This window comes from Chrysochloris asiatica, unplaced genomic scaffold (genome assembly GCF_000296735.1).
Source record: "Chrysochloris asiatica unplaced genomic scaffold, ChrAsi1.0 scaffold00060, whole genome shotgun sequence".
NCBI classification, from domain to species: Eukaryota; Metazoa; Chordata; class Mammalia; order Afrosoricida; family Chrysochloridae; genus Chrysochloris; species Chrysochloris asiatica.
In genome coordinates, this window is record NW_006408578.1 from 823,197 (window position 1) to 849,749 (window position 26,553).

At 41.2% G+C, this 26,553-nt stretch overlaps 1 protein-coding gene across 1 annotated transcript in view; it reads left to right on the forward strand.

Annotated features, from left to right (window-relative positions):
- Positions 1-26,553, forward strand: part of DTNBP1 (dystrobrevin binding protein 1) — a 209,568-nt gene that overhangs the window by 69,586 nt on the left and 113,429 nt on the right. The window contains exon 6 of the mRNA XM_006864117.1: positions 12,625-12,757. Within this exon, the coding sequence (XP_006864179.1) occupies positions 12,625-12,757 (133 nt within the window). The remainder of the gene's footprint in view (positions 1-12,624; positions 12,758-26,553) is intronic.

Below are 26,553 nucleotides of genomic sequence, written 5' to 3' on the forward strand. Positions count from 1 at the left end.
CTGTATCTATCTTACTTGATTGTTCCTGTAGCACTTTCCTGACTTCTTCCTTATTTTTCTCAACTCCATTGTAAAGTGTTTTGAAACATTTTATAATAATTTTTCTGAATTCCTTCTCAAGCATTTCCAAGGCCTGCCCTCCTTCCAAAATGGAGTCCAGGTCTACCTCTAGGTCATTTGTCTCAGACCTTTTATCTTGTTTCTGCTATGGTCATCTGCTTTTGCTACTTGGACTTGTTTTGTATTAATCTGTGGCCTTAATACTTGATGAGTATGTGTGTTGGTATCTTTTATGCTTTCTGGTTGTTTCCAGGTAGATGTGATCAGGATGTGGGCTTCCCTTTTCACTCTGCTTATTGCTTAACTCAGAGTAACTTTCATAGGTGTTGTCTGCCTCCCTGGTAATGGCAGTTGGTATTGGTTCTAGCCTGGGTTTGGGTGTGTGTTTTATAGCGTGTGATTGTAGCTTGAGTATTTGGCAGCTGTTTCTGTCTCTTCTTGTGTAATATAGGGAGAGAAAGAGTCCTCCAAAGTTAGAAGGGGTACTATAAAACAGCAAAACAGCAACAGCAAAAAAAAAACTCAAAAAAACCAAGGAATAAAAACAACAAAACCAAAACTAGACTGAATACTGTAGTCTGTAATTGCAGAAAAGGAAGAGGAGGGAGAGAAGGAAAAAACAAAATACCTAGCCTAATAAGACTATGACTTTAATGTCCTTTCTTCAGCTTCTGAGAGATTTCAAGATGCCACTGTTGGTTGTTATGCTATACCTCAGGATTTAATTTAATTTTTGGCCTGTTTTGTTTTTAAACTCTTTCCCTCTCTACATCCCTGTCCTGGCCTTTCCCGTATTTAAACAACAACAACAACAACAAAACTAGTTCAGGGTCAGTTCTTGGGCTGAGAATATGTGTGCGCATGCATGGCAGAAGCACCCACCAGTGGTGTGGGGGGTGGGGGGTGTCCACTTGCTCAGGTACCCCCTCTAGTCACCAGAATGGAGGTATGCAAACAGTGGTGGGGGGTGGGGGGGTGGGCAATGAACAGATACCAAAAAAAAAAAATTAGAATAAAGCAAAACTGACAGAGTGTATTATCCACTTTTGCTCCGAGGTTCCCGCAGTGTTTTTTTGTGGTTTGTCTGCTTCCCTTTGGTCTTACCCAAGTTGTTGGCTCCAGGCCGCCAAGCCTGGGAGATTCAAAAGTACATGATTTCTTTATTTTGCTTCAAGTTCCACTAGCTATAAGCCTTCAAACTAAATATTCGTACCTATGTGGTTCCTAGTTTTGGAGCTCTGCCATGGATCTGCTTTGCCTGGTATTTTGTGGTATTGCTGATGACAAACTTCACTGCACCTCCACCCTAGCTGCTATCAAGCACCGCCTTCTTTTGCCTTGAATTTTGGATGTCACTTAGGATTCTAAAATCCTGGCAAAAAAGTTTGATATTTAGTGGTGTTCCTCAATAGCAATTGCATTTTGGTTTCTTAAATAAGTCAGACATGGCTTCCCACATGTTGAATTGTCTCTCATTACTAATCGGAGAACATAAAACACTAAAAGAATATTTAAAGCTAAAGGACTTTGTTAAATACTGTTCTGGGTAGGTGGTGGTGTTAAGTGCCATCGAGTTGATTCCTACCCATAGCAACCCTGTATAGGATTTCTGAGGAGTGGCTGGTGAGCTTGAACTGCTGACCTTGCAGTTGAAACCAACTTTGCAGTCCAGCACATTAGCCCAGAGTGCCACACCAGGACTCCTATAGTTTGATCATATCATATAAATCTTTAATAAAGACAATTTGGAATTTTATGATGCTAAATTTTTAGTTATATTATCTGTAGCTTAATGACTATGACTGTAAGGAAGACCGTAGAAGAATTGATGCTTTTGAGTTATGGTGTTGGAGGGGAGAATATTGAAAGTGCCATGGGCTGCCAAAAGAACCAATAGATCATTCTGAAATAAGTGCAGCCAGAGTGCTCCTTGGAGGCCAAGATGGCCAAACTTCGTCTCTCATACTTCCAACATATTGTCAGGAAAGACCAGTTGCTGGAGAAGAATATTATGTTTGGTAAGGTGGAGAATCAGAGAAAAAGAGGGAGAACTCCTACGAGATGGATTGGTCAAGTGGCAGCATCGATGGACTCAAGTGTGGCTACAGTAGTGAGGTTGGCTCAGGATCCGGCAGTATTTCCTTCTGCTGTGCATAAGGCCGATGGCACCTAACAACAGGTCACCTGACTCCTTAGGAATTGAGTCGTTGTTGTTAGGTGTCATCGCATCTTTTCCTAGTAATATATCAACCCTGTGCACAGCAGAATGAAACAGTGCCTGGTCCTGCGTCATCCTCACAGTTGTTACACTTGAACCCATTGTTGGTTGTCACTGTGACAGTTCCTTTCATTGGGGATCTTGCCCTTCACTGACCCACCACTTTACCAAGCATGATGTCCTTCTCCAGGTGCTGGTCCCTCCTGATAACATGTACTGTATATGAGAGATGAAGTGTCACCATCTGGCTTCTGAGGAGCATCTGACTGTACTTCTTCCAACACAGATTTGTTTGTTCTTTTGCAATCCAATGCACTTTTAATATTTTTCTCCAACAGTATAACTCAACTATGTTAATTCTTCTACGGTCTTCCTTTTTTATTGACGAGCTTTCACATACGTATGAGGTTAATGGAAATACCTTAGATCATGCGCATGTTAGTCCTCAACTGACATCTCCGCTTTTGAACACTTTAAATAGCTCTTGTGTAACAGATTTGCCAGGTGCAATACGTGTTGAAAGTGGACTCAAGAAAAATGAAATCTTTGACAACTTCAATCTTTTCTGTCATGTTGTTTATTGGTCTAGCGGTAAAGATTTTTGTTTTCTTTACAGTAAGGTGTAACCCATACTGAAGGATTTTTGATCTTCATCAGTAAATATTTTGTCGTCTTCATTTTCATCAAGCATGGTTGTATCATCTGCGTATCACAGATTAAGTCTGCCTCCCATCCTGATGCTGTGTTTTTATATAATCCATTTTCTTGGATTATTTGCTCAGCATACAGATTAAATAAGTATGGTAAAAGAATACAACCCTTGTGCACACCTTTCCTGATCTTAACCATTCCATTTCTCCTTGTCCTGTTTGAATGACGGCATCTTTGTCTATGTACAGGTTCCTCATGAGCACAGTTAAGTGTTTTGGAATACCCATTCTTCTCAGTGTTGTTTATAGAGTGTCATGATCCCCATACAGTCAGAGGCCTTTGCTTTGTTAAATAAAGTACAGGTAAAAATATTTCTGGTATTCTCTGCTTTCAGCCAATACCCATCTGTCATCAGCCATGAAATTCCTCATTTCAAGTCCTCGTCTGATTCTCACTTGAACTGTCATTTTCCTGTTGGTGTATTTTTGCAGCTGTTTATGAATGATCTTTAGCAAAATTTTACTTGTTTGTGATCCAAATGATACTGTCCAATGCTTTCCACATTGTGTCACTTCTCTTTGGAATGGGCACAAATATGGATAGCTTCCAATCAGTTGTCTAGGTAGTTGTCCTCCATATTTCTTTGCAGAGATGAGTGAGTGCCTCCGTGCTACATCAGTTTCTTGAAAGATTTCTATTTGTATTCCATCAATTCCTGGTACCTTGTTCTTTGCCAATGCCTTCAACGTACCTTGGACATCTTCCTTCAGTGTCATAGGCTTTTGATCATAAGCTATCTTTTGAAATGTTTGAATATAGATCATTTCTTTTTGGTATAGTGACTCTGTGTATTCTTTCTATTGTGTTTTGATGTTTTCTGCTTCAGTCAATATTTTACCTGTAGGATCCTTCAATATTGCAATCGGACAGTGTTTCACTGTCATAAGACTCAACATTTCACTGTCAGTGGCTCAACATTCATAAGTAGTACGCGTCTCCTTCCTAGTCTGGCTTGGTCAGGAAGCTCTGTTGAAACCTGCCTAGCATGGGTGGCCCAGCTGGTATTTAAAATACCAGTGGCATCGCTTCTAGCATCACAGCAACATGGAAGACAGGTCAGTACGACAGACAGACAGACAGACAGACAGACAAGTGGTGTCTTGTTAATTAAGAACGAGTAATCCATTCGTTTTCTTCAATGGAAGTACATTCCTGCCAGCTTACAAATACCTGTTTTATTGTTAATTAGTGGTAAGGTGTATCATTTAAATAAATAATTGGGAACGGATATGCTGGTAACTGGACAAACGAAGTGTTTACACTTGCATCGTTAGGTTTGGATTTCAGCTCCAAAGCGTCCTAACTGTGAGACCTTATGCAGATTTCCTACCAACTCTGAGCGTTAGTTTCCTCTTCTGGAAAGTGAAGATAAGAGAATACCTGTCTCACAGTTGTTGGTGGGTGCCATGTGCTGTTTATAGGCTCCAGGTATGCATCTGTGCATCCTGACTGGGCACCTGTGTCAGGATGCTGACATATTGGGAACCTCAGCAGCTGTTGACAGTTTCCAAACCCACACTTCTCTTCCTTCAGAAGGATGGGGTGCTGTGCACTTTACTTTTCACAGCAGAGCAGTTGAGACTGAGCAGCACAGAATTAAATGGAATAGGATGAACAGTGTAGTATTCTCTGCGTATGTAAAAGGGAAGTGAAATATTTCACCCAGACTCTATATATGAGTGGGGCTTCAAAGAGTTCATATAGAAATTTCATTATCTTTTCAGTCCCTTTTCCCACAAACTTCTTGACGTCTTCATGTATTTTCTTAGTCCCTGCAACATTAATCGTGTGCATTTTATCATAAAACTGGGAGAGATGTTTAGAAAGCACAAGTATATATTTAGTTCTTTTGAGCTTCCACTAGAGGGTGGTATAATCCTGCTTCTTTACTGGAGTTTAAAATGTCAAGCACTTGCTTTTGAATTTTATTTTTCTTTATATGTGTATATATAGGAGCTCTGGTAACGTAGTGGTTACGAGTTAGGCTGTTAACCTCAAGGTCAGCAGTTTGACATTACCAGGCGTTCCACGGGAGAAAGATTAGGTTTTGTGCTTCCATAAAAGGAGTTCTGGTAGCGTAGTGGTTACAAATTGGTCTGCGAACCACAAGGTCAGCAGTTCGAAACTACCAGCTGTTCCATGGGAGAAGGAGGAGGCTTTCTCCTCCCGTAAAGACTTACAGCCTTGGAAACCCTGTACAGGATCGCTATGAGTCAAAACCGACTCCACGGCACATAACAACAACAATGACAAAGAGTTATAGCCTTGGAAATCTTGTTGCAATGTGTCAGAACTGACTCCATGGTACATAACCACCACCGTATATTATATATGTGTGTGTATGTATTATGTATGTGTGTATGTGTATATTTGTTGTTGTTAAAAGATGACGCGTCGGTTCCGACCCATAGCGACCCTGTATAGGGTTTCCAAGGAGTGCATAATGAGCTTGTACTGCTGACCTGGTGATTGAAATTGACTTTGCAGTCCAGCACATTAACCCACAGTGCCACACCAGGACTCTTGATATAAATATAAATAAAATTATGACATACTTGAAAAAAGACTTACTCTCCTCTGTTCATATTCATAGATAATACAATGTGAGCGAACACGAAGTAACATTCTGAGTTTGCATCTTTGTTTTGATCTGACCCTAACCTGACACATCATTCTTTTGTTTTCTTCTGTGCACAATTTGAAAGGGCGCCAATTAGGGCGGCCTTGACCAGTGTTTCATGAACAAAATTAACTGTCAGTTCAGGTGACTCTGAGATTCAGTCTGTCAAGAGTTACCTGACTCTGCGTTGTTGTTGTTAAAGCGCCATCAAGTCAGTTCCAACCCACAGTGACCCTGTGTAGGGTTTCCGAGAAACTGCTGGTGAGCTTGAACCACCAACTTTGCAGTTCAAACGGACTTAGCAGTCCAGCACCCTAACCCACAGCGCCACACCAGGATTCCTGTCTCTCTAGACACCTTTTAGCATGCTGCATATATCTCATTTGTTCTTTCATGCCTTTTGCAAGTAATGTATTTCTTAAAGTTCCTTTAATGTAACTGAAGCACTTGAATTTTGCAGTGTTGTATCATACTTGGCCTCTCTTGATCCATGGGTTTGCAAACCGAGAAGATTTTTGTTGTTGTTGTTCCATAAGGCTGATTCTTTTTCTTAGAAAAGTACTCAGTAAATGTGAAATAATTAATTTTATTGTGCTTCATCTTATCAGGGGTTACAGTAGAAGCAATATGCATTGAAAGGAAAGGCACGAAGGAAAATTCCACACACACTCCTTCTTCCTCTGGGACAGCCTTCTCACAAAGATTTGTGAAGCTCTTTTGTGCACAGCTGTCAGACAGCCCCCAGTGGATTGTCATAATCAAATTCCACCTATCTGTTCCACTGATCGCTAAATGAGACATATGCTGTTGTTCTAATGAACAAAACGGTGAGATTGGAGTTTCTTGTAAAGGTGTGTTTTTGTCCGTGGGGGCCTGCTGCTAGTGTTGAATGTACACGAATTCGAAGTTTGGTTACCAAATTTACTCACATTTGCATCTGCTTTTGTAATAGGACAAGGGCAGGTTGTGACAGGGAAATTAAGTTCCTGCCAATCTAAACTGAATATAAATATTCAGAATGCACATTATATGAAGGGGGGCTGCAGGAAGTTCATGGAAGAACTCCATTATCTTTTTTTTTTTTTTTTTTTGTAATGTTTTTATTGTGAATTGAGAGAAAGTTTACAGGGCAGATCATCAATCATCAGTTTTACATTTAACAAATCATACACCTTGTTTCATTAGAATGATTATAATCCCCTCCATGTACCATTAATTCACTTTAGCATTTTAAAAAAACACTCAGGCATATATAATTTACTCCATTATCTTTTCATTGCATTTACCCACAAACTTTTTGAAGCCCCTTCATACATGCTTGTGTTTATACACATTATAATATAATAGTATTACATAAAGAGGTCCTTAAATATTTTTAATACAAGAAAGGAAGAAAATTTATTTTTGTTACTAAAATTCCTCTGTTTTATTATTGATTTCACAAGTTAAAATGGAATATATTGCCATGGCTTCAACTGCTTTAATTCACTGATACTGTGGTGTGGTTTGACACATGAGTAATAAAGTATGATCATATTGTTTAATGTTTTCTAATTTCTCTGCCCATGTTTATTTTTGTATGAAAATTTAACATAGTCTCTTAATATTTAAATTATATGAGCATGAATGATAGATTTGCTTTCTTGGTGACCCTTTTAAGTTTTTGAGTGGTGGAATTCTGGCAAACATTTTTTATTGATTTAATGGAATAGTTATTAGGGGATTCAGAGATGCATAAAGTATAAGCTTTATCCCTGAGACCTTACTGATTGTTGAGGGAGGTGATGATACACAGATCACTGTGCAGGTCAGTTACAATGTAGATCCTGTGTGAGATTCAGAGGTCTGTGGAAACTCAGAAGATTTAGCAAGCCCTGTGGACTGGAGGGATAGCATTGGTCTGAGCCAGAGAAGATTGATGGGGGCTGGACTAGAGGACAAACAGGCATTTCAGGGACATGGGCATACAGTAGTAGCCAAGGAGTCAGGAAGGCAAGGAACTCTTTAGAGTGACAAAATGAGTGACCCCATTTTACTCTAATGTTGTGTTAAGTGCTGCCGTTGAGTTAGTACCAACTCATAAAGATCTTGTTGTATAGGGTTTCTGAGGAGCAGCTGGTGAACTTGAACTGCTGATCTAGTGGTTTAAAGTGACCTTGCAGTTCAGCACATTAACCCACAATGCTACACCAGGACTCCAATGTGGACTACATATAGGAAAGTAATAGTAAGACTGTAAAACTTGTCTATAGCTAGAGGGCAGTAGGCCCTTAATGCATTGATAAGCCTTTTCCTAGATTCTGAAGGGAACTGAGGAGCCTTTGAAAGTACATCTTTAGAATCCTGGTGTGTTTGTTATGGGTTAATGCACTGGACTGCAAGGTTGCTTTTAACCTCAAGGTCAGCAGTTCAAGCTCACCAGCTGCTCCTTGGAAACACTAAACAGGGTTGTTACAAGGCAAACTGACTAAGTGGCACTTAACAACAAACATAAATGTAACTATGACAGTAAGTAGCAAATAAAATGACCATTATCTACTCCAAGAGACATTAGTTCAATTTTGGCACTCTACATGTGATGCCAGACATATTTTCACCTGGTCTACCCATGTTACTAACAGAAGAGTGACTTGGGCATCAGGTCTAGAACTCCGCGGTGAAAATTAATTGGCATGAGGATCAAACCCATTCACCAGCCTGGCCTCATTAGCTCTGTAGTCAACCAACTGAACTAGAACCTAAATAGCAATTGCCATCTGCGCACCTGAAATCAAAACAAGGTAAAAAGAATGTAGTAGTTTTTCAACATAAATTATTGATTCTATGACAGATTTTCTTTTTTAAAAAAATCATTTGAAATTTAATCACCTTCATTTATAAACCTATCTGCAATGAGTCCATTCTATCTCCTAGCTACCCTATAGGACAAAGTAGAGCCCCTCCCACCCCAGTGTTTCTCCAGCCCAGCGCTTAACTCACAGTGCCACCAGGGCTCCTTTTCCTCTGGTGTGATGCTGTGGGTTAATGCGCTGGACTGCAAAGTCAGTTTGAACCACAAGGTTGGCAGTTCAAGCTTACCAGCTGCTCCTCAGAAACCTTATACAGAGTCTCTATGGGTCAGAACCAATTTGACAGCACTCAGCAACCACATACCAAACCTAAACTCATAGCCACTGAGTCGATTCCTACATTAGGGTTTCTGAAACTGTCAATCTTTATGGGAGCAGAAAGCCTTCTCTTTGTCATGGAACAGCTGGTGGCTTTGAACTGCTGACCTTGTAGTTAGCAGTCCAGTGCTTATCCCTCATCACTAGTGCTCTTTTTCTTTACCTACTGTTAAATGCCATTGAGTCAGCTCCAACTCCTAGTGACCCTTGGAGTTTCCAAGAGTGGCTGGTGGATTTGAACTGGTGACACACCAGGGCTATCTATTTTTGTGAAGTCGAGTCGGTTCCAACACCTAGTGTTCTTGTATAGGGTTTCCGAGGAGCAACTGTTGAGTTTGAACCTCATCAGTTATAGTTAGCAGTCTGGTTTTAGATCTAAGAATATAGATTTAATATAGATTGGGTATAATTTATAGATACTTAAGTTTGTCAGAAATAGAGATAATGTGATTGATACTTTGATCTTAACAGACCAAGCGGTATTTGCATCATGATCATTATTGATCAACAAAATTGCTAGTTTTAGATAACTTTTACAAAGCTTACCTGATTCGATAAAATTTTTCTTTCTATTCTTCCCCTGTCCCTTCTCACTCAACAATTAATTGAAGATTTGTGGTTGTGAAGTGCTGTTGAGTCAGTTTTAACTCATAGTGACCCTGTGTAGGGTTTCCAAGGAGCATCTAGTGAGCTTGAACCACCAACCTTGTGGTTATCATTCTAGTACTGGTCCTTCAGCGCCCCACCAGGACTCCCATTGAAGGTTTACTTCCACCAAATGCTACGTTGTGTACTCTACCTACTTTGGCTAATTGTATCGATAGCCCCCTTTTCACAGATGAGGTCTCACCTTTCTGTAAGAGGCAGAGCTGGGTTTCCATGCTTGACCGCCAAAACCCTACTTCCCAGCCAGGCCTCTGTGTGTTTAGAAGAGCGTACATACCACTGAAGGACTGAGTTGCTAAGTGCCGTCAAGTTAGTTTTGATTCACAGGGACCCTGTATAGACTGGTGGGCTAGAACCACTGATTTTGCAGTTAATGGTCCAGTACTTATCCTACAGCGCCACACCAGGACTCCAAGTAGCTTAGAGTTCATGGATTCCATATTAAATTTAATTATTCTAGTTCTTATCCATAATCAAGGTAAAGTAGCCTTTTATATAATCCTATTAACTATGATTGCCTTTTGTACATGCTAAGATCCAATCAAACCAGTTATAACAGCGTGAACTAAGTGTGGCTTTTTCAGTGCCAGGATCCCAGGCTGACTGCCATAGTTGTTTTTGGTTTAATAAAATCACTGAAAAATAATCAAATGTAAAAATGTTATTCATCCTATTTTCCCCAAATAAGTTCCTTATAGAGCTCTGGTAGCGTAGTGGTTACGACTCGGGCTGTGAACCGCAAAGTCAGCAGTTCGAAACTACCAGCTGCTCCGCGGGAGAAAGAGGAGGCTTTCTACTCCCGTAAAGATTTACACCCTCGGAAACCCTGTACAGGGTCGCTATGAGTCGGTTCCGACTCCACGGCACATAACAACAACAACAACATACCATTTATAAATTTCTTTAAATTAATATTTATCAAACCATAATAAATATTAAATAGTTATTAAGTGTTTTAGTTATAACTGTGTATTAATATTTCGATTTTGCTAATTTAATCATTTCAGTTAGGCTTCCCATAATCACATACATTAGCTGTGTTATGGGGCCTGTGAAGAGAGAGTCTAAACCATTATAATCTACATTATCATCAGCCTTTTGCAGACTTACAAATGGTTTATAGTGGTGGCGTTGATAGAATAAAAGTCAGTACCTGAAACTTCTTTGAAGAGAGGTGCTAAACTACTTAGTCTTCATATTTTTACTCTTAAGTGACATAACCATGTCTTTAAATTTTAGGCCCAACCCTTCTACCTTCTACATAGAAGGGTTGGACATTTTAAAGACAGTGCCTTACTAAAAGTCACATAGGTGGTGGTGGTGTTAGGTGCCATCGAGTTGGTACCAACTCATAACGACCTTATGCACAACAGAAAGAAACACTGCCAGGTCCTTTGCCAAACTCACAACTGCTGCTACACTTGAGCCCATTGCTGCTGCCACTGTGCCAGTCCATCTCATTGGGGGGGGGGGGGTCTTCCTATTTTTCTGTCACCCTCCACTTTACCCAGCATGATGTCCTTCACCGGGGACTGGTCCTTCCTGATACTAGGAAAGAAGTAGGAGAGATGAAGTATGGCCATCCATATGTGGTGGTTGTGGTGTTAAGTGCCACTGAGTCTGTTCCAACCCATAGTGACCCTGTATAGGGTTTCCAGCTGGTGAGCTTGAACCACCATACCTTGCAGTTCAGATGGCTTTGCAGTCTAGTGCATTAACCCACAGCACCACACATAGGTAGAAACCCCCCTTTAAAATTTAAGATATTAGAAAATGCATATGTTTCTGGAGTTAATAGGTCTTTGCAGCCAAGAAAGATGAAAAGTTTGCATCTTGGTTAACCCAGGATTGCAGATTGCATGGTGAGATGACCGGAGAGCTGTGAAACTGGTTGAGAAAGTCTTTGGAAAACGAGCAGACCTGTGAAGCAGCTAGGTGACCATGGGAGAGCCACACAGCCATCTGGCTGCTCCCTTCCCCTGGATTACTTTCTTCCAGACCTGGGTATCCCCGCCATCTGCTAGATGCCACCCCACTCCTTCATGTTCCTGCAGCACCTCATGCCTGTCTGCTACACACTGTATTGTTCATGAGAACTGTCCCCTCCACCATCCATCCCTGGGCACAGCATTGCCTCTTGCATCCTTCTGTCCCCCTGCTTGGCACAGTGACTGGCATATGTAGTGGGTGTTGGGTAAATGATGATGATGCTGTTAATGTTCTAAAAGTTTTCATCCCTAAGCTTTTCCATTATACAAGAAAACCACCATTCCTCACGCCTGTGACTGACAGGCGTTGGTTTACGTAACATTCTTTTCATTGCAGGTCTTTGTAGTACAAGAGGAGCTTGGCTTTGACTCCTGACTGTGATTTGAGGCAAGGCATGGAATTAATTCCTCTAGGTTTTGAGTCTTGTAAAGCTCAGCTCCAGGGCAGTAGGTTTTGTTTTGGTTTGTTGACCTAACTCACTGCCATTGAGTCGATTCCAACTCATAACGACCCTATTTTCTGGGGGTTTCTGAGACTGTTCATCTCAAAGAGGCACACAGCTGGTTTGTCTTGCGGAATGACTGGTTGGTTTGAACCACCGACCTTGCAGTTAGCAGCCCAATGCTTACCCTACAGTGTCACCAGGGTGCCTTATAGTGGACTCTAGGCAGAGTGATGAAAATGATTGCCCAGGTGAAGTGAGCTGGAGTCTCCCCATTCACACACTGACTTAGCCTGGGGATCTGTACTTACTGTTTCATCCCTTAAACATTGATGCATATGATGTGCCAGAGGCAAAGCAAATGCTAAAGCAACTTAGAATCTCAAATACAAGATAGCGCTCGATATAATTTGTATTCATTGTATTAGCTGGTTACTCGTGTGTAGTATGGGATCGTTAGGGTGGTACAGCAGTAGAAGAATCCCAATGGTGCATTTCCTCACCACGCTGGTTAATAGAGGGAATTATTGGGGAAAGTGATATCTTGACAATGTTTAAATTACACTCAAAGAGGATCATTTGAAATACACCTAAACCAAGACACAGCACGTTTTTACTCCAGGTTGAGTAAAGCATATTCAGCAATGCAAAGCAGTCACAACAGTTTAAAGTTTTAGCTTTCTGACACGTTTTCTTGTCTCCATGATCAAGGTTTCTGACTTCTGACAGGTATTTCTTTATATGTTTTCAGCTCATTTAGAGGCGAGTTTTGAGGAGGTAGAAAACCACCTGTTGCATCTTGAAGATCTATGTGGACAGTGCGAGTTAGAACGCTACAAGCACATGCAGTCCCAGCAGCTGGAAGATTACAAGAAAACTAAGAGGTGAGTTGGACAAATGGGCCACAAGATTCCTTTTCAATCTCCAAGTTTTCCATATTTCTTTACATGCTATTCTTCACAAATCTGAACTAGCAAAAAACAAAGGGTTCAATGTGTAAAGCTCATAATAAGATTTCCAAAAACATTTGTGTGGGAGGGGGGGGCGGGGGGGGATGGATACCATTATCTGTTGCTTGGCTGCTACCTGAAAGGTTAATGGTTTGAACCCACCAGCCACTCTGCTGGAGAAAGGTGTACAGTCTTGGAAAACCCCTATAGGGCCATCTGCTCTGCCGTAAGGAGTCACTATGGGTTTGAATGGACTCAGTGGCTACGAGTTTGGTTTGGGGTATCTGAAGTCCTTGGGATGGACCCTGATGGCTGAAAGCTGGTGCGTGCTGGCCAGGGAAGGCACTGCAGTTGGGGGGAGCTTGACAGAAGAGCAAACAGAAGCTATTGTTTCTGGGTGGGAGTCTGGGGGAGGTTGGAGAGCACTTTTGGTGGGAGCAGCCCAAGGGTAGGTAGGATGGGCAGAGGGCACTTGGATTCAAGATTGTTGAGAGATTCTGAGCCTAGTGTGTGACCATCAGAGCACTGGGTTGCCTAGGTGATGAGGGGGCTGCTGGTCACTGGTGTATAAGATGTTCAACAACAACACACCTATACTTTAAATAAAGTCACAAAAGTACTGAGTAAGTCTTAGAGATTTACGTAATTGAGATGTGAAATATTTACTTTTTGAAAAGAAAAAGAAGGAATTGTTTCATGGAAAGAGCACTGTCCTTTGAATCACAAGACCTTTGGAATCCCAGCTAACTGCGCTCTGGGCCAGACTTTCACTTTTCTTTCTACATTATCCTAGTGTAAAGCTCTGCTTAGTCTAGAGACAGCTTGACTAGTGTCTGAAAGACTTAAAAACAAACATTGTTCTTAATAAACTGAGGATGGGGCCTGTGACTGAGAAGTATGTATGATGGGGGGCAGGGGAAAGGGTAGAGTATCAGCTGAGGACTTACAAATTATATTCAGTACCTTGAAATTTTTTAGTGTAATGGTAAATATTTAATATCTTGATAGATCAAATTTTTTTATATTATGGACTTTTGATTTCTCAAGGCAGCAAGAGATTAATGTACAAGGTCGCTATGGGTCGGACCCGACTCGATGGCACTTAACAACAACAACAACAACAGGATCCTTAAGGATGAGAAATTTAGATTAACCCAGTATCTTGACTCCCTTTCCAAGACTTGGTCTGACAAAACTTAGTTATCTGTAGAAATGTATTTGTTCATAGTTCTCTTTAACATCTTCACAAAATAAATATTTGTCAACAAATGCCAAAATATTTTGCAGCTAATTGCCTAGTGAAATATGAGAGTTGTAACTAAATTGTAAGTCATGCTCTAACCAGGTATCTTAGTTGCCTGGGGCTGCCATTGACACAAATGCCACAAGTGGGTGGCTTTAAAGAACAAGACGTTACTGTGAGTTCAAATTAGAGCCCTGCTCCAGGCCTGCCTTGGCCTTTCTGGTCATGTAGAAGGGTCTTCACGTGGTGTCTGCCTTCCCTCCCTTGTGTGAATGTCTGTGTTTATTCGGGTCTTTTTTATAAGACCACTGAGAAGAGATTAGGTTTGGGACCCACCCTACTCTGGCCTAGCCTCATTAACATAACAAAAGAAAGAGCTCTAGTTCCAAATAGTGTCATATTTACAGGCATAGGGGTTAGAACTCAAACAAATTTTGAGGGGGCACAATTCAGTCCATAACAACAGAAATACAATTTGTAACATAGTAAGGCCACAGTTAATGGTCTGACAGAGACTAGTGGAACCCCAGAGACTGTCTCTTGTTGTTGTTAAGTGCTGTCGAGTTGGTTTCAACTCATCGCCACTCTGTATAGGGTTTCCAAGGAGTAGCTGGTGAACTTGAACCGCCGACCTTGTGGTTCAAATCAACCTTGCAGTCCAACACATTAACCCGCAGTGCCTCACTTTGTAACCCTGGCACTGAACCCATCCCTGAGCATCACCATTCAGCTAAACAATGTTGTTGTTGTTAAGTACCATCAAGCTGGTTCCAACACATAGCGGACCTGTATAGGGTTTCCTAGGAGTGGTGGTTGTTACTAAGTGCTGTTGAGTCGGTTCCGACTCATAGTGAGGAGCAAGTAGATAGGCCTATAAAGTGAACAGTATAATATCTGTGAGCAACATACTCCTGAGAACAATGAACCATACAAGACCAAATGAGCAGCGTTTGCCCTAAAACAAAGCAGGAGAAGGGGCAGGAAAGAAGGACAAATGAAAACAAGGACGCTGGGTGGAGGTAGTGGGAAGAGTGCGGTCACATTGAGGGAAATGCACCCAATGTCACGAAACAAAATAAGTACATAACGTTGAATAAAAAGCTAATGTGCTCTGTAAACTTTAAACCAAATCAAAATAAAATGTTAAAAAAAGAGAGAGAAAATGTTTTCTTTAGTGTGAGAAGACGTGAAGAGCTCAGCTTGTTGCAGGCTGTTTCCCTAGATGCAAGGTTCTCTGCTGAGTCAGAGTAAGGAAGCAAGAGAACAGGTTTATTACACAAGCAAGGAACTTACTGGGAGTGAAAGTGCCCTGACAAGGGGAGACTCAGCGGGCTTTGAAGCATCTGAGCAACCTGAGCAAATTTTAAGCAGGACTTAAAATTTGTTATGATAATGAGAGAAACGAGGGAGCAAAGAAACCGGGCTGTTCTTCCTGGAATTTTCCCAGTTAGTAGGGGTCACAGTAAGTGGATATGTGTGCAGTCTTTTTGCAAGATGTTGTTGTAAAGACTTCTGGGATGCTGCCCATCACTCATTGTGGAATGTATTTGACAACGTCCCCAGCTGGAAAGTTAGAGCTGGTTAATGTGGACATTCTGGGCTGCTCTGGGTAAGATTCAAATTTGTTCTAGCCTCACGAGTTTTTGAAAGACCATTTTAAGCAAGTTTTTGCATACGAACAAAGGACGTGACCATAGTAGCCCAGGATGTGGGCTCCAGGATGTGAGCAGCTGGATTTTGTGAGACAATCTCTCCGCCTGGGAAACTGTTCATTTAGGGCAATTTTATATTTAGCTGTGTTCTAGCAGACATGCTGAGCATGGTGTTTTCACTCTGGGTTCCTTTAATTAGTTTATTTTTCCAGTAATTTCCAGTGAAACCCACCTTGCTTCAGGCTTGAAACTTCTTTGCTGCTGTCTACCTACATCATTGTTTCAGACTATATTTGAGTCAGTTCCAACTCATAGTGGCCTCATGTTAAAAACCAAACACCGCTGGGTGTCCTGTGAGATGAGCCTCACAACTCTTGGTGTGTTTAAATCCATTGTTGCTGCCCTTTTGTCAGTTCATCTCATCCAGGGCCTTTCTCTTTTTTGCTGACCCTCTACTTTATCAAGCATGGTGTTTTTCTCCAAGAATTGGTCCTTCCTGAAAACATGTCCACAGTAAGTGAACATTCTGGCTGTGCTTCTAAGATAAGTTTGTTTGTTCTGGTATAGTCACTATTCTTCACCAACACTGTAATTCATATGTATCAGTTTTTCTTTGGTCTTCCTTATTCATTGCCTAGCTTTTGCATTCATGTGAAGCAATGAAGCAATGGCTTGAGTCAGACACACCTTAGTCCTCAAAGTGACATCTTTGCTCTTTAGAGCAATATATTGTATGGTTTCTCTGCTGCTACTTCCATGGGTGTTGATTGCAAACTCAGAAAAACCTGACCTATTCTCGCTTAAGCTTAATTGTTTATATGTAAAATAGAGATAATGATACCTTATTGACGAGTTTTTGAGACACTAGAATAATTTTATTCAGTTAAATAAATATCAATAATGTTTAAAAAAACAAAATTCAAATTATTTTCTTAAAACTTTTTATGAATTGAGTGAAGGTTTGCAGAGCAGATCATCAAACTTACATTCAACAGTTTTGTACTTTGTTTGAGCTCAGCGATTGCAGTCCCCACACTGTAACATCATTTATCCCACTTCCTCCTGTGTTGTTTCCATTCCTCCATCTTCCCTGTTCCTTCTGCTTTTCCTTGTGTAAATGCTGCCCTTTTGAACTTGAATGGATTGCTCTGTTTTATGGTGTGAGTACTTAACTAGTGTTGCCCCCCCCCCCCCAGCTTGGCTAAAGATTGAGCCATGGGGGCAAGTTTAGTTCCAGACTTGAAGGTTATAAAGGCCATGAGACTTCTATCAGTCACTATCTGCCTAACAAAACTGGTCTTTTTTTTTTTTTTTTTTATTTGGGGTTTTGTTCCAGGTTGTTTCCCACTTTATCCAGGACCTTCTAATGTGATTTCCTTTCAGAGAAGGTGGTATTGATAGTGGCTCCATCTAGCTCTTTGGATCTGAAGGTCGTGGAGGCTGATGTTCATGTGACCCATTAATCCTCTGAACTAATTGTTTCTAGGAGTCTTCAATTTTCAGTATTCTTCTTTCTGTCCTCTGGACAGGGAGAGGCCAGTAGTTATACCTACAGATGACTTCTCGTGAACTTTTAAGAGTCCAGTCACTACTTACGAAAATAGGATGTAGAATACTGTCTCGGGGGACTATGTTATTGCCACTTGACCATGTGTTCCCAGAAGCTGTGGTCCTAAGTCACCAGGACCAACAACTCATTCTACAAGGTCTTTGGTCATGTTTAAGGAGTTTTCATATCTTTGTCCCTGTATGACTCTACCACATCGATGGATATGTTTGCAGAAATGGTGAATACCCATATACAAATATTCTCTGTTAAACTTTTACATATTTTTAGGTGTACTCCCCCTCCCCTCAACCCTTAGTCAGTTTGCATATTTATCCATGTATATCTATTTATAGATCAGTTATTGCAGAATTGTGTATATAACAGTAGTTACCTCTGTTGACTTTTAACTCTTGCGTCTTCCACCAAGTCTTCCCCTGCCTCCATCATTCTTTTGCCAACCTCCCTCTTATTGTATATTGCCTTCCCCTTCACCCAAATTAGCGCTAGAGGGATGCTATGAGTAAAAATTGACTTGATGGCACTTAACAAAAACTACTACATCCCTCTAGCCAATGAATCACTCCCCTGTGTCCTCCTATCCCTGGTAACCATTAAGGAATGTTTCTTTCAGTGTGAAAACCTTTTCTTGACTTTTTACAATAGTGGTCTCATACAATATTTGTCCTTTGATGGTTGACTTTCACTCAGTATGTCCTCCAGGTTCACCATTTATGAGGTGTTTTGCAGATTCAGTGTTACTCTTTAACGTTGCATAGTGTTCCATTGTGCATATGGATCAAGAGTTTATCCATTCTTCCACTGATGAGCACATTTAGGTTGATTCCATCTTTTTGCTATTGTAAATAATTCTGCAATGAACATTTTGTTGTTGTTGTTGTCAAGTGCCGTGGAGTCGGTTCCGACTCATAGCGACCCTGCACAGGGTTTCCAAGGCAGTAAATCTTTACGGGAGCAGAACGCCTCATCTTTCTCCCACGGAACCGCTGGTAGTTTCGAACTGCTGATCTTGCAATTCACAGCCCGATTCGTAACCACTACGATTTGTGTTGTGACTCTAATCTCTCTAAGAATAAGTCTGTTTTATCAGAAGTTAATATTGCTGCTCTTGCTCATTTTTTATTGCAGCTAGCTTGATACCTTTTTTCTATCCTTTGATTTTTCATCTATTTTTCTTCGTGTATATGGTAAGTCCCTTGTAGATAATATATTGATGGATACTGTTTTCGTAACCATCTGCTTCTTTCTGTCTCTTGACTGGTGCATTTAATCCAATCACATTAAGTGTAATTATCAATATATACAAATTGATTGCTTTCATTTTGCTGTGTTTTTTTGTGTGTGTCTGGTTTCTTTGGCCCACATAATTTTCTGTGCTGAGTTCTTTATGCTATGAGTTTTCTTGCTGTTTTTCTTCACCGCTATTGTTCTGATGTTTACTAAATCTGTTTGACTTTCCTGTTGTGTTTTTTTAAAATAAGTTTTATTGTGTATTATGTGAACATTCGCTTTCATCCTATCCTATGTCATTTCACTGCCATGGTTACAATCCTCTCCATGCATCATCAACCAACCATAGGGTATACTCGGCAAGCCTGCCCTCTGGTCGTTAGCACACAGCCTCTCTCCCTCTCCCCAACTGCTCCATATCTCCACGTCATAGTCTCTGCCTCCATCTCTGGCATCACTACTTCTCTGGGTAGGGTCCCGCTCTCCACTCTTCTCCCTTGATGGTCCCAGGGACCTTCGCTCCTAGTCTGCAAAGTTAATCACTCCCCTCCTTGATACAAAACCTCTGCCTTTACATTTCCAACCCTCACAATCAGTCCTGATAACAATTATTCCCTATCAGCATTCCCTTTCATCAGCCCCGCCTAGACAGGTTGGATACTACTCAGTGGAGATTCTACCTTCTTCCATGCCCTCTTGATCTAGGTTCCCTCTTGAAAGCTTATAAGCCAGTCACTTCTTGCCTTTGTAGCCCCCCACCCCCCACCCCTACTTTGGGTAGCCAATGTCCAAGTTGCCCATCCCTGTCTACCCTGTGTATGGAGGGGGGTGGGAATGATCCTTGCTGTAAAGACTTGTTCCCTCTTTTGAGCTACTGCATCCATAGGTGTAGGTCAAGTTCATCAAATTGTATCAGATTCCGCTTCTTTTTTCCCACTTCTTTCTTCTTCTAGTTGAGCTCTGATCATCCAGTCATTGAAGCCAGGTCAAGTGGGTATTAATCTGCAAGTATGGGTGTTCTTGTGCATATGCCCTCTCTTCTTTATCAGCTGGACGCTTCATTCTCCACTCTAGTCCTCTGTGGATATGTCACTGACCCTGGGTCCAGGAGTCCCCAGGTCTTGCCACACTGCTGGCCAACCAGGTTTCCACACAGGTTCACAGGAGTCTATTGAGCATTGTAGGGCTTGGCTTGCAGCTTCATTGCTATTTCTCCCTCACTTCCCCTTAAGGTGACAAACGTGGTCACCAATCAGAGCGTGTATTCCCATTGAGTCTTAGTCTTGGAAGGGGATCTGCTCTGAGGGGACCCGACAACTTGCCTTGATGTCACCTCCGAGCAACTTGCTTGTTCTTGTGGTAATCAGTCGGTCTGCTTATAGTGTTTTGTGTTTTTCCTGTCAGTCTTTCTTTCAAGAAGTAGCTTCTGTTCTCCTGTTGTATTTTTGTGAGAAGGTTTATTTTCTTTGATTTATTAATTCCTTTCAAATTTAAAATTGTCTGCTCTACCTTTAATTCTTCTTGACTTCCTCACCATTTGTAAGTTGTATAACTACACTGTTTTTTTTTTTTGCTTTGTAACTGTCTTTGTTGCAAGTTGGTATTTCTGGTTGCCTATGGAGTTCTGATGTGGCACTGTAGGATAATGCACTGGACTGCAAGGCTAGTTTGAACCCAATAGCAATTCCAACCACCAGTTGTTCCTCAGGGACCCTAGGATCACTATGAGTTAGAACCAACTTTATGGCAGTTAACAACAATTTTCATCCTGTAGCCCTTGTGTAACACTGTAGGATAAGCCGTAGACTGAAAGTTTGGTTTGAACCTCAAGGTCAGCAGTTCACTCACTAGCCATTCCTCAGAAACCCTACACAGGGTCGCTGTGAGTTAGAATTGACTCAATAGCACTTAACAATTTTCAGTCTTGTGGATTTGTTTCACTTTGGATACTTCATGTTGTTTTGTTGTTAAAGTGCTGTTGAGTTGGTTCCAGCTCATAGCTACCCTGTGTAGGATTTCTGAGGAGCGACTGGTGAGCTTGAACCAGTGACCCTGCAATTCAAACCAGCCTTGCAGTCCCACACATTAACCCACAGCGTCACAATAGGATTTCACTGGGTTTATTTCTAGGTGGTGTCATATATGTTGATCTCTTGTGTTGTTACGTGCCATCAAGTTGGTTCTGACTCATAGCGAACCCTGTATAGGATTTCCAAGGAAAGACTAGTGAGTTTAAACCGCTGAACTTGTAGTTAGCAGTCCAATGCTTATCCTATAGCACCACTCCAAGACACTCCTGTGAGACAATTAAAAACGTTATGGCTTGGGCAGGCACACCTTAATCCTCAAAGTACTTTTGAACACTTAAAAGAAGACTTTGAAAGCAGATTTGCCCAAATGCAGTACCCCATTTGATTTCTTGGCTGCTGCTTCCAGGATCTGTGGATCCAGAAGAGCCAGACCTATACTGTCTTACGCTTCATTACTTGTCTGTGAAACAGAGAAACTTGTCTTGATCCACACAATTGAAAGCCTTTGCGAAGTCAATAAAGCACAGATTAACATCTTTGTGGTGTAGCTTCCTATAATTTTTTAGAGAGTAGTCCTTTGTCTGTGTCATTGCAAAAAAAAATTTTCCCTGTCTCTGGGTTCCCTAGGTACTCTTTCGGTGAAATCTTTTGGTGCACATGACTTTGTAATTTTTAGTATGTCCAAATCATCTAATTTGCTTCTTGTTTATGTGGTTTTTGCCGTGTTTGATAGTCTGTGTGCCAAATATTAGAGCCCTTAAATTTGTCCCTATCTTTCACTGAGGCTCTTTATAATTCTGGGATTTATGGTTAGATCTTTAATCCATGTTGAGGTAGCTTTTGTGTATGGTGTGAGGTATAGGTCTTAATTCATTCTTTTGCAAATCGCTTTCCAGTTTTGCTAGCACCATTTGCTGAAGTGACTATGTCTTCCCGCGTCTTTTGGCTCTTTGTCAAAGATCAGTTGACTCTATGTGGTTGAATTTACTTCAGGATTCTCAATTCTGTTCCATGAATCTATGTGTCTTTCATTGTACCAATACCAGCCTGTTTCTGCCCACTGTGGCCCTGTAGTAAGTTCTGAAGTCAGGAAGTGAGAAGCACCTCACTTTTGTTCTTTGTGCTTTGCTAATCCATAAGGCTTCTCTGTTCACTTCTCTTGCAGCTCTCTTTAGAGTATTTTTAACAAGTGTTGGCTGTATACACTGTTCTCATAATATAGCAGCTGGTATTGGCTCTTTCCCTATGGAGGGGCTTTTCAGGGTGCAAATGTAGCTTGACTGTATGGTGAGAGTTGTTGTCTCTTGTTAGATGAGGCACGAATAGAAACTCCCACGCAAGTAGGAGGAGGAAGGCCCAATTCAGGAGTAAATCCCAAAGTTGGATATCGTAAAAGCCCACCAAAGGTTTTATATAAAGTTATGAGACCCAATAAAATAAAAGATAAAAAAAACAGGCGTGATAAGAGAAAGTGAAAAAATGATGGAGGTGGGGGGAAAAAAGACACTCGCACATCTGTTTCCATGGATCACTGTGTGGTTTCTGCACTGGATGCAAACTCATTGCTGTCCCCATCCTCTGTCTTCTGCATGGGCTGCAGCCTGCAGGCTGTTCTGGTTCAGAAGTCACTCTCTTTATTGCCGTGACTGCAACTCTTTCCACCAATAAGCACCTGAATCAACACCCATCACTTTGTATCACGTCCAGAGTCCCCGGACAGCCCCTCCAATCTGTTTCACCCAGTTTTCAGTGCCTTCGCTGAGAAGACTGTATGGCTTGCTCCTCTGTCTGTTCCGCCATTATGCCGGAAGTCCTCTTGTTTTCAATCTTGAGCCATCAAAACTGTGAGTATAATGAAAGCTATCGGTAATGACAGCAAAATGTTTGATGGGTGTGTTAAATGTCAAAAAGGTGGTTCTGCCTTATAGCGATTCTGTAAGGGGTTTCCGAGGAGCGACAGGTGAGTTTGAATCGCCGACCTTGCAGTCCATTGAATTATCTTGCAACATCACACCAGGACTTCTTCATTGACACAGAGTGTCCATTTATCACCATGGATTGAACACAATAATTCATCTCTGCACTATGCTAAAACCCTATAAAATTATAAGAAAGAGCCTTTTTTAAAGCTATAATTGAAAATAACAAAAAAGAGTGGAAGAGGAAATGACAGTTGATGACCTTGTGACAGTGGATGGAAAGTGAAGGGACAAGTAGTCACTGACAGCAGAGCAGAAAAGTTTGAAACCAAAGGTGGAACTTGAGTCCTGTAGAGTGGAATGCAGACATAAAGCAAGCATACATGTTCTGCAGATCTGAGAAAAGTTCAGGAATGGAAGGCACCAAGAAATTTAAATGGCCATGTGTACTGAAAGCAGAAAGCTTGATTGAAAGTACATGTATTGGGGCAGTTAGAATTCCGTGTTCCTCTCCTCAGCTAGATGATTACCCCAGTCTGAGCTCATCAAGAGGTGTATGTGGCTGGGCTTGAGGGACTCCAGACTTGAAGATGCTGGGCAGATTGTGAGAAAGTAGAAGTGCTACCTCCCACCTGTCTGGCTGTTTGTTGTACTGTGATTGACTTACATGTTGTTGTGATGCTAGAAGTTATGCCACTAGTATTTAAAATGCCCACAGTGTCACCCGTACTAGAGGTTTCAGTGGAGCATCCAGACTGAGGCACAGTGGGGATTATGAGAGAAGGATTTTAGTAGGTTTTGGGTTATATATGTTTTAACCCTTTTTAATCCTTGTTTCCAGTCATTACTGTCCTGACTAACGTCTCCCTTATGTGCCTGGTCCCAGGACATGTAGCTGAAGGAGTTAAGGTATATTGTTGATTGAAACTCAGAAGAAAGAGATACGCTGGGAGGAGAAAAACGAGAGGAGAGGAAGTGTCTGGCGCCCAGGTGTCTTCTATGGCATCGCTCTTTGTCTGAAGGAAAGAGGGCGTTTTCTCCCAGAGGGTAAAGGACCTTGAGAATGGTGGAGTACAGATTGCTCTCCCAGAGGGGAGGGGGCATTAAGCTTTGAAAAAGGTATGTGACGCTAACAAATGGGTTAATATCCAGGAAGGAATAAAATCTCCAGCTGTACAGGGGGAAACCAAGGCAGCCTTTGGAGAAACAGTCTCACTGCTTTCCAGATCTGTCAATAAAACGTATCTTGATTCTTAACTCGTCTCAGTTGGCTGCAGTGGCTGGAGGTTGGACATTTGTCCGGTAACGTTTTGACCTGGTGATCTTCCAAAAATCAGCCAGTGAAAACCATATGGAGCGTAACAGAATATTATCTTGTAAACCCCTGGAAGATGAGTCCCCTAGATTGGAAAGCACACAGAATGCAGACTATACCAATGTGCATACTAACAATCATGAAAATGTCACAGGACCAGGCAGTAGTACGTAAGATCACCATGAGTTAGAGCCGATTGGAGGGCAACTAACAAAAGGTAGGCCTACCGCGTATTGAAGAGGAGGGAGTAAGTGGAAGTCTGCATATTAATGAGACTCTAGACCTCTTCCCACCGACTCACAGAACTTAAGCAGCCAAATTTATATCCTCTGTGTGTGACAGTAAAGGGTCCATCTGAAACACTGACCCAGAAATAGACATTGGGGGGCGGTTCTCTGATCACACAGGTAGGTGTTCATCTTAACTCCCTTTGATGGGAGCCCACAGTTCAGTACATGGTTTGTAATTAAGTTTTGGTGCCTCGTTCTTAAATATGAATATGCATCTGAGAAATAATTTAGTTGAGGAAAGCTTCCAAAACAAAAGGAATCTAAGTATAAATTAAACAGTAATAAACAACAATATTTATACAAATAATGAACGTATTACATGATTTTTTGAAAACCTCCCAGCCCCCTCACACATAGCCTTCTGTGCATGCGAACATGCATGAGCCTGTTGGATGTGAACTATATATAGTGGTGAGGTAAAGTGAACTGGGCAGGAGAGGAGGAAGCAAAAGAAAACTTAACAACTATTAACCTCAGTTGTGAGGCCATTTTATAAGAGATCACGTTGCATCTTGAGACAAGAACAAGATGCCATAGAAGAGGAACAATTACAAAGCAAGAAAAAGTGCTTAAAATTAAAATACACAATGGTGGAAAGCTTCAGCTAAAGGGTTAGAAGATGTGTTGGAGAAACCTCTGTATAAGAGAACAAAAAGATGGAGAGAAGTATGTTAAGAAAATTAAGGAATTCAATAAGAGAAGTATGTTAAGAAAATTAGGGAATTCAATAAGTCCCATGTCTGACTACCAAGAACTTCAGAAAGAGAAGAGTAGGGGGAAAAAAAAGGGTGAGGAAGTTGTTAAATCATACAAGAACATTGTCCTGAACCCAAAGGACATGAATGTTTCCATTTGAAAGGGCCCAGTGAAATAAGTGGAAAAGTGTGTTGCCAGTATGTATTCTTGTATATATCACTACACTAGAAACTCTTAAAATCATAAAAGATGCAAGGACATAAGGATCAATAATGATAAGGAGCTTCAACTTTTTATCAGCAACATTGAAAGTAGAAACGGAAAATTTACGTAGCCAAATTTTCATCAGGTGTGAAGAAATAGTAATTTTTACGTGTGTAAAGATTCTAATTTAGCTCATATACAAACTGTGTATAGTACCTTGTAGAGAATGTGCCCTACAGAGTAAAGCAAGGAAAAGTGTGAGGATGGCGTAGGACTAAGCAGTGTTATGTTCTGTAGTGCATAGGATTGCTGTGCATTAGGACTGACTCAAAGACACAAGAAAACAACTAGGAGGAGCCAACACGGAAGAGAGGTGAATGATCTAAGAGGATCCAATTAAGAGAAGCAAAGGCAGTTTCCAGACTGAACAAAGTAGAGAAGTTTCAGTGCGTCTAGACAGACACCCAAGAAGCCCTAATAGTGCAATGGTTATAAACACTTCACAGATAACCAAAAGGTTGATGGTTTGAACCCACCAGCCACTCTTCTGGAGAAAGAGGAGGCAGTCTTGTTTCCATAAGATCACAGCTTTGAAAACTCTGGGGCAGTTCTACTCTGTCCTGTGAGTCTTTCAAGTTGGACTTCACTCGAGGACAAAGGGCTGAGAGACATAGAGACTGAAGGAGGCAGAAAGACTTCCCAGAGGAATCCAAGAGCAATGTATCTAGGGAGTGGCGAGGGGGAGAGTGAAGCTAATAAATCATCTGATGTGTTTGGTCATACTGAGAGGTGTTCTGTAGCTCTGATGGAGAATTTGGAGCAGAATTAGATCGATTTCTTTAAAGGAGTCCCTGGGTGGCACAAACAGTTATTCCCCTGACTACCAGCCGAAGAGTTGGTGTTTGAAACCCACCCAGAAGTGCTTAAGAAGAAATACCTAGAACTCGCTCTGCTTATTGATAAGTTCGCAGACGTACAACCCTGATGAGCAGTTCTACTCCACACACACAGGATTATCGGGACTCAGAATAGACTGGATGGCAACTAACAACATTTCTTCAAAAGCAAACAACAGGCAATTATTAATGGTAAGAGGTAACAGAACTGTACAAGCAAAGAAATGATGGCTCAGTTATAAACAGTACTTTGATAATATTGTGATAAGATGTAGACAATAGGTCTAAGCTAGAATTGTGACGTGACTTATTGGGATGGGGGAGAGGAAACATGTTTGTGCTGGAGGGTAGGAAAAGTTTAAGAAAGCCAATGATCTTTTCATATTTGTGCTGAATTTTAAAATAGTAAAATAGAAAAAACTGAATATTAGTGTTGCATATTTAGAGAAAAATGGAGGTAAGTGCCAGAAGAAATGGCTGAAAGAAATGGATGTGGATGTTTGTGGGAAGCAGGATAGAAAGGTGGGGAAACATTGGGCAAGGGGCCATTCTTTTTATTGTTAAGTAAACCCTTGTGTGTATAGTATGTGACTTAAAGAACGTACATCTGTTACTTCATTTTGATAAACATAAAACCTTAATTAAAATATTAGCTGTAGCATTCCCAGGAGTATTTTACATGGCATAC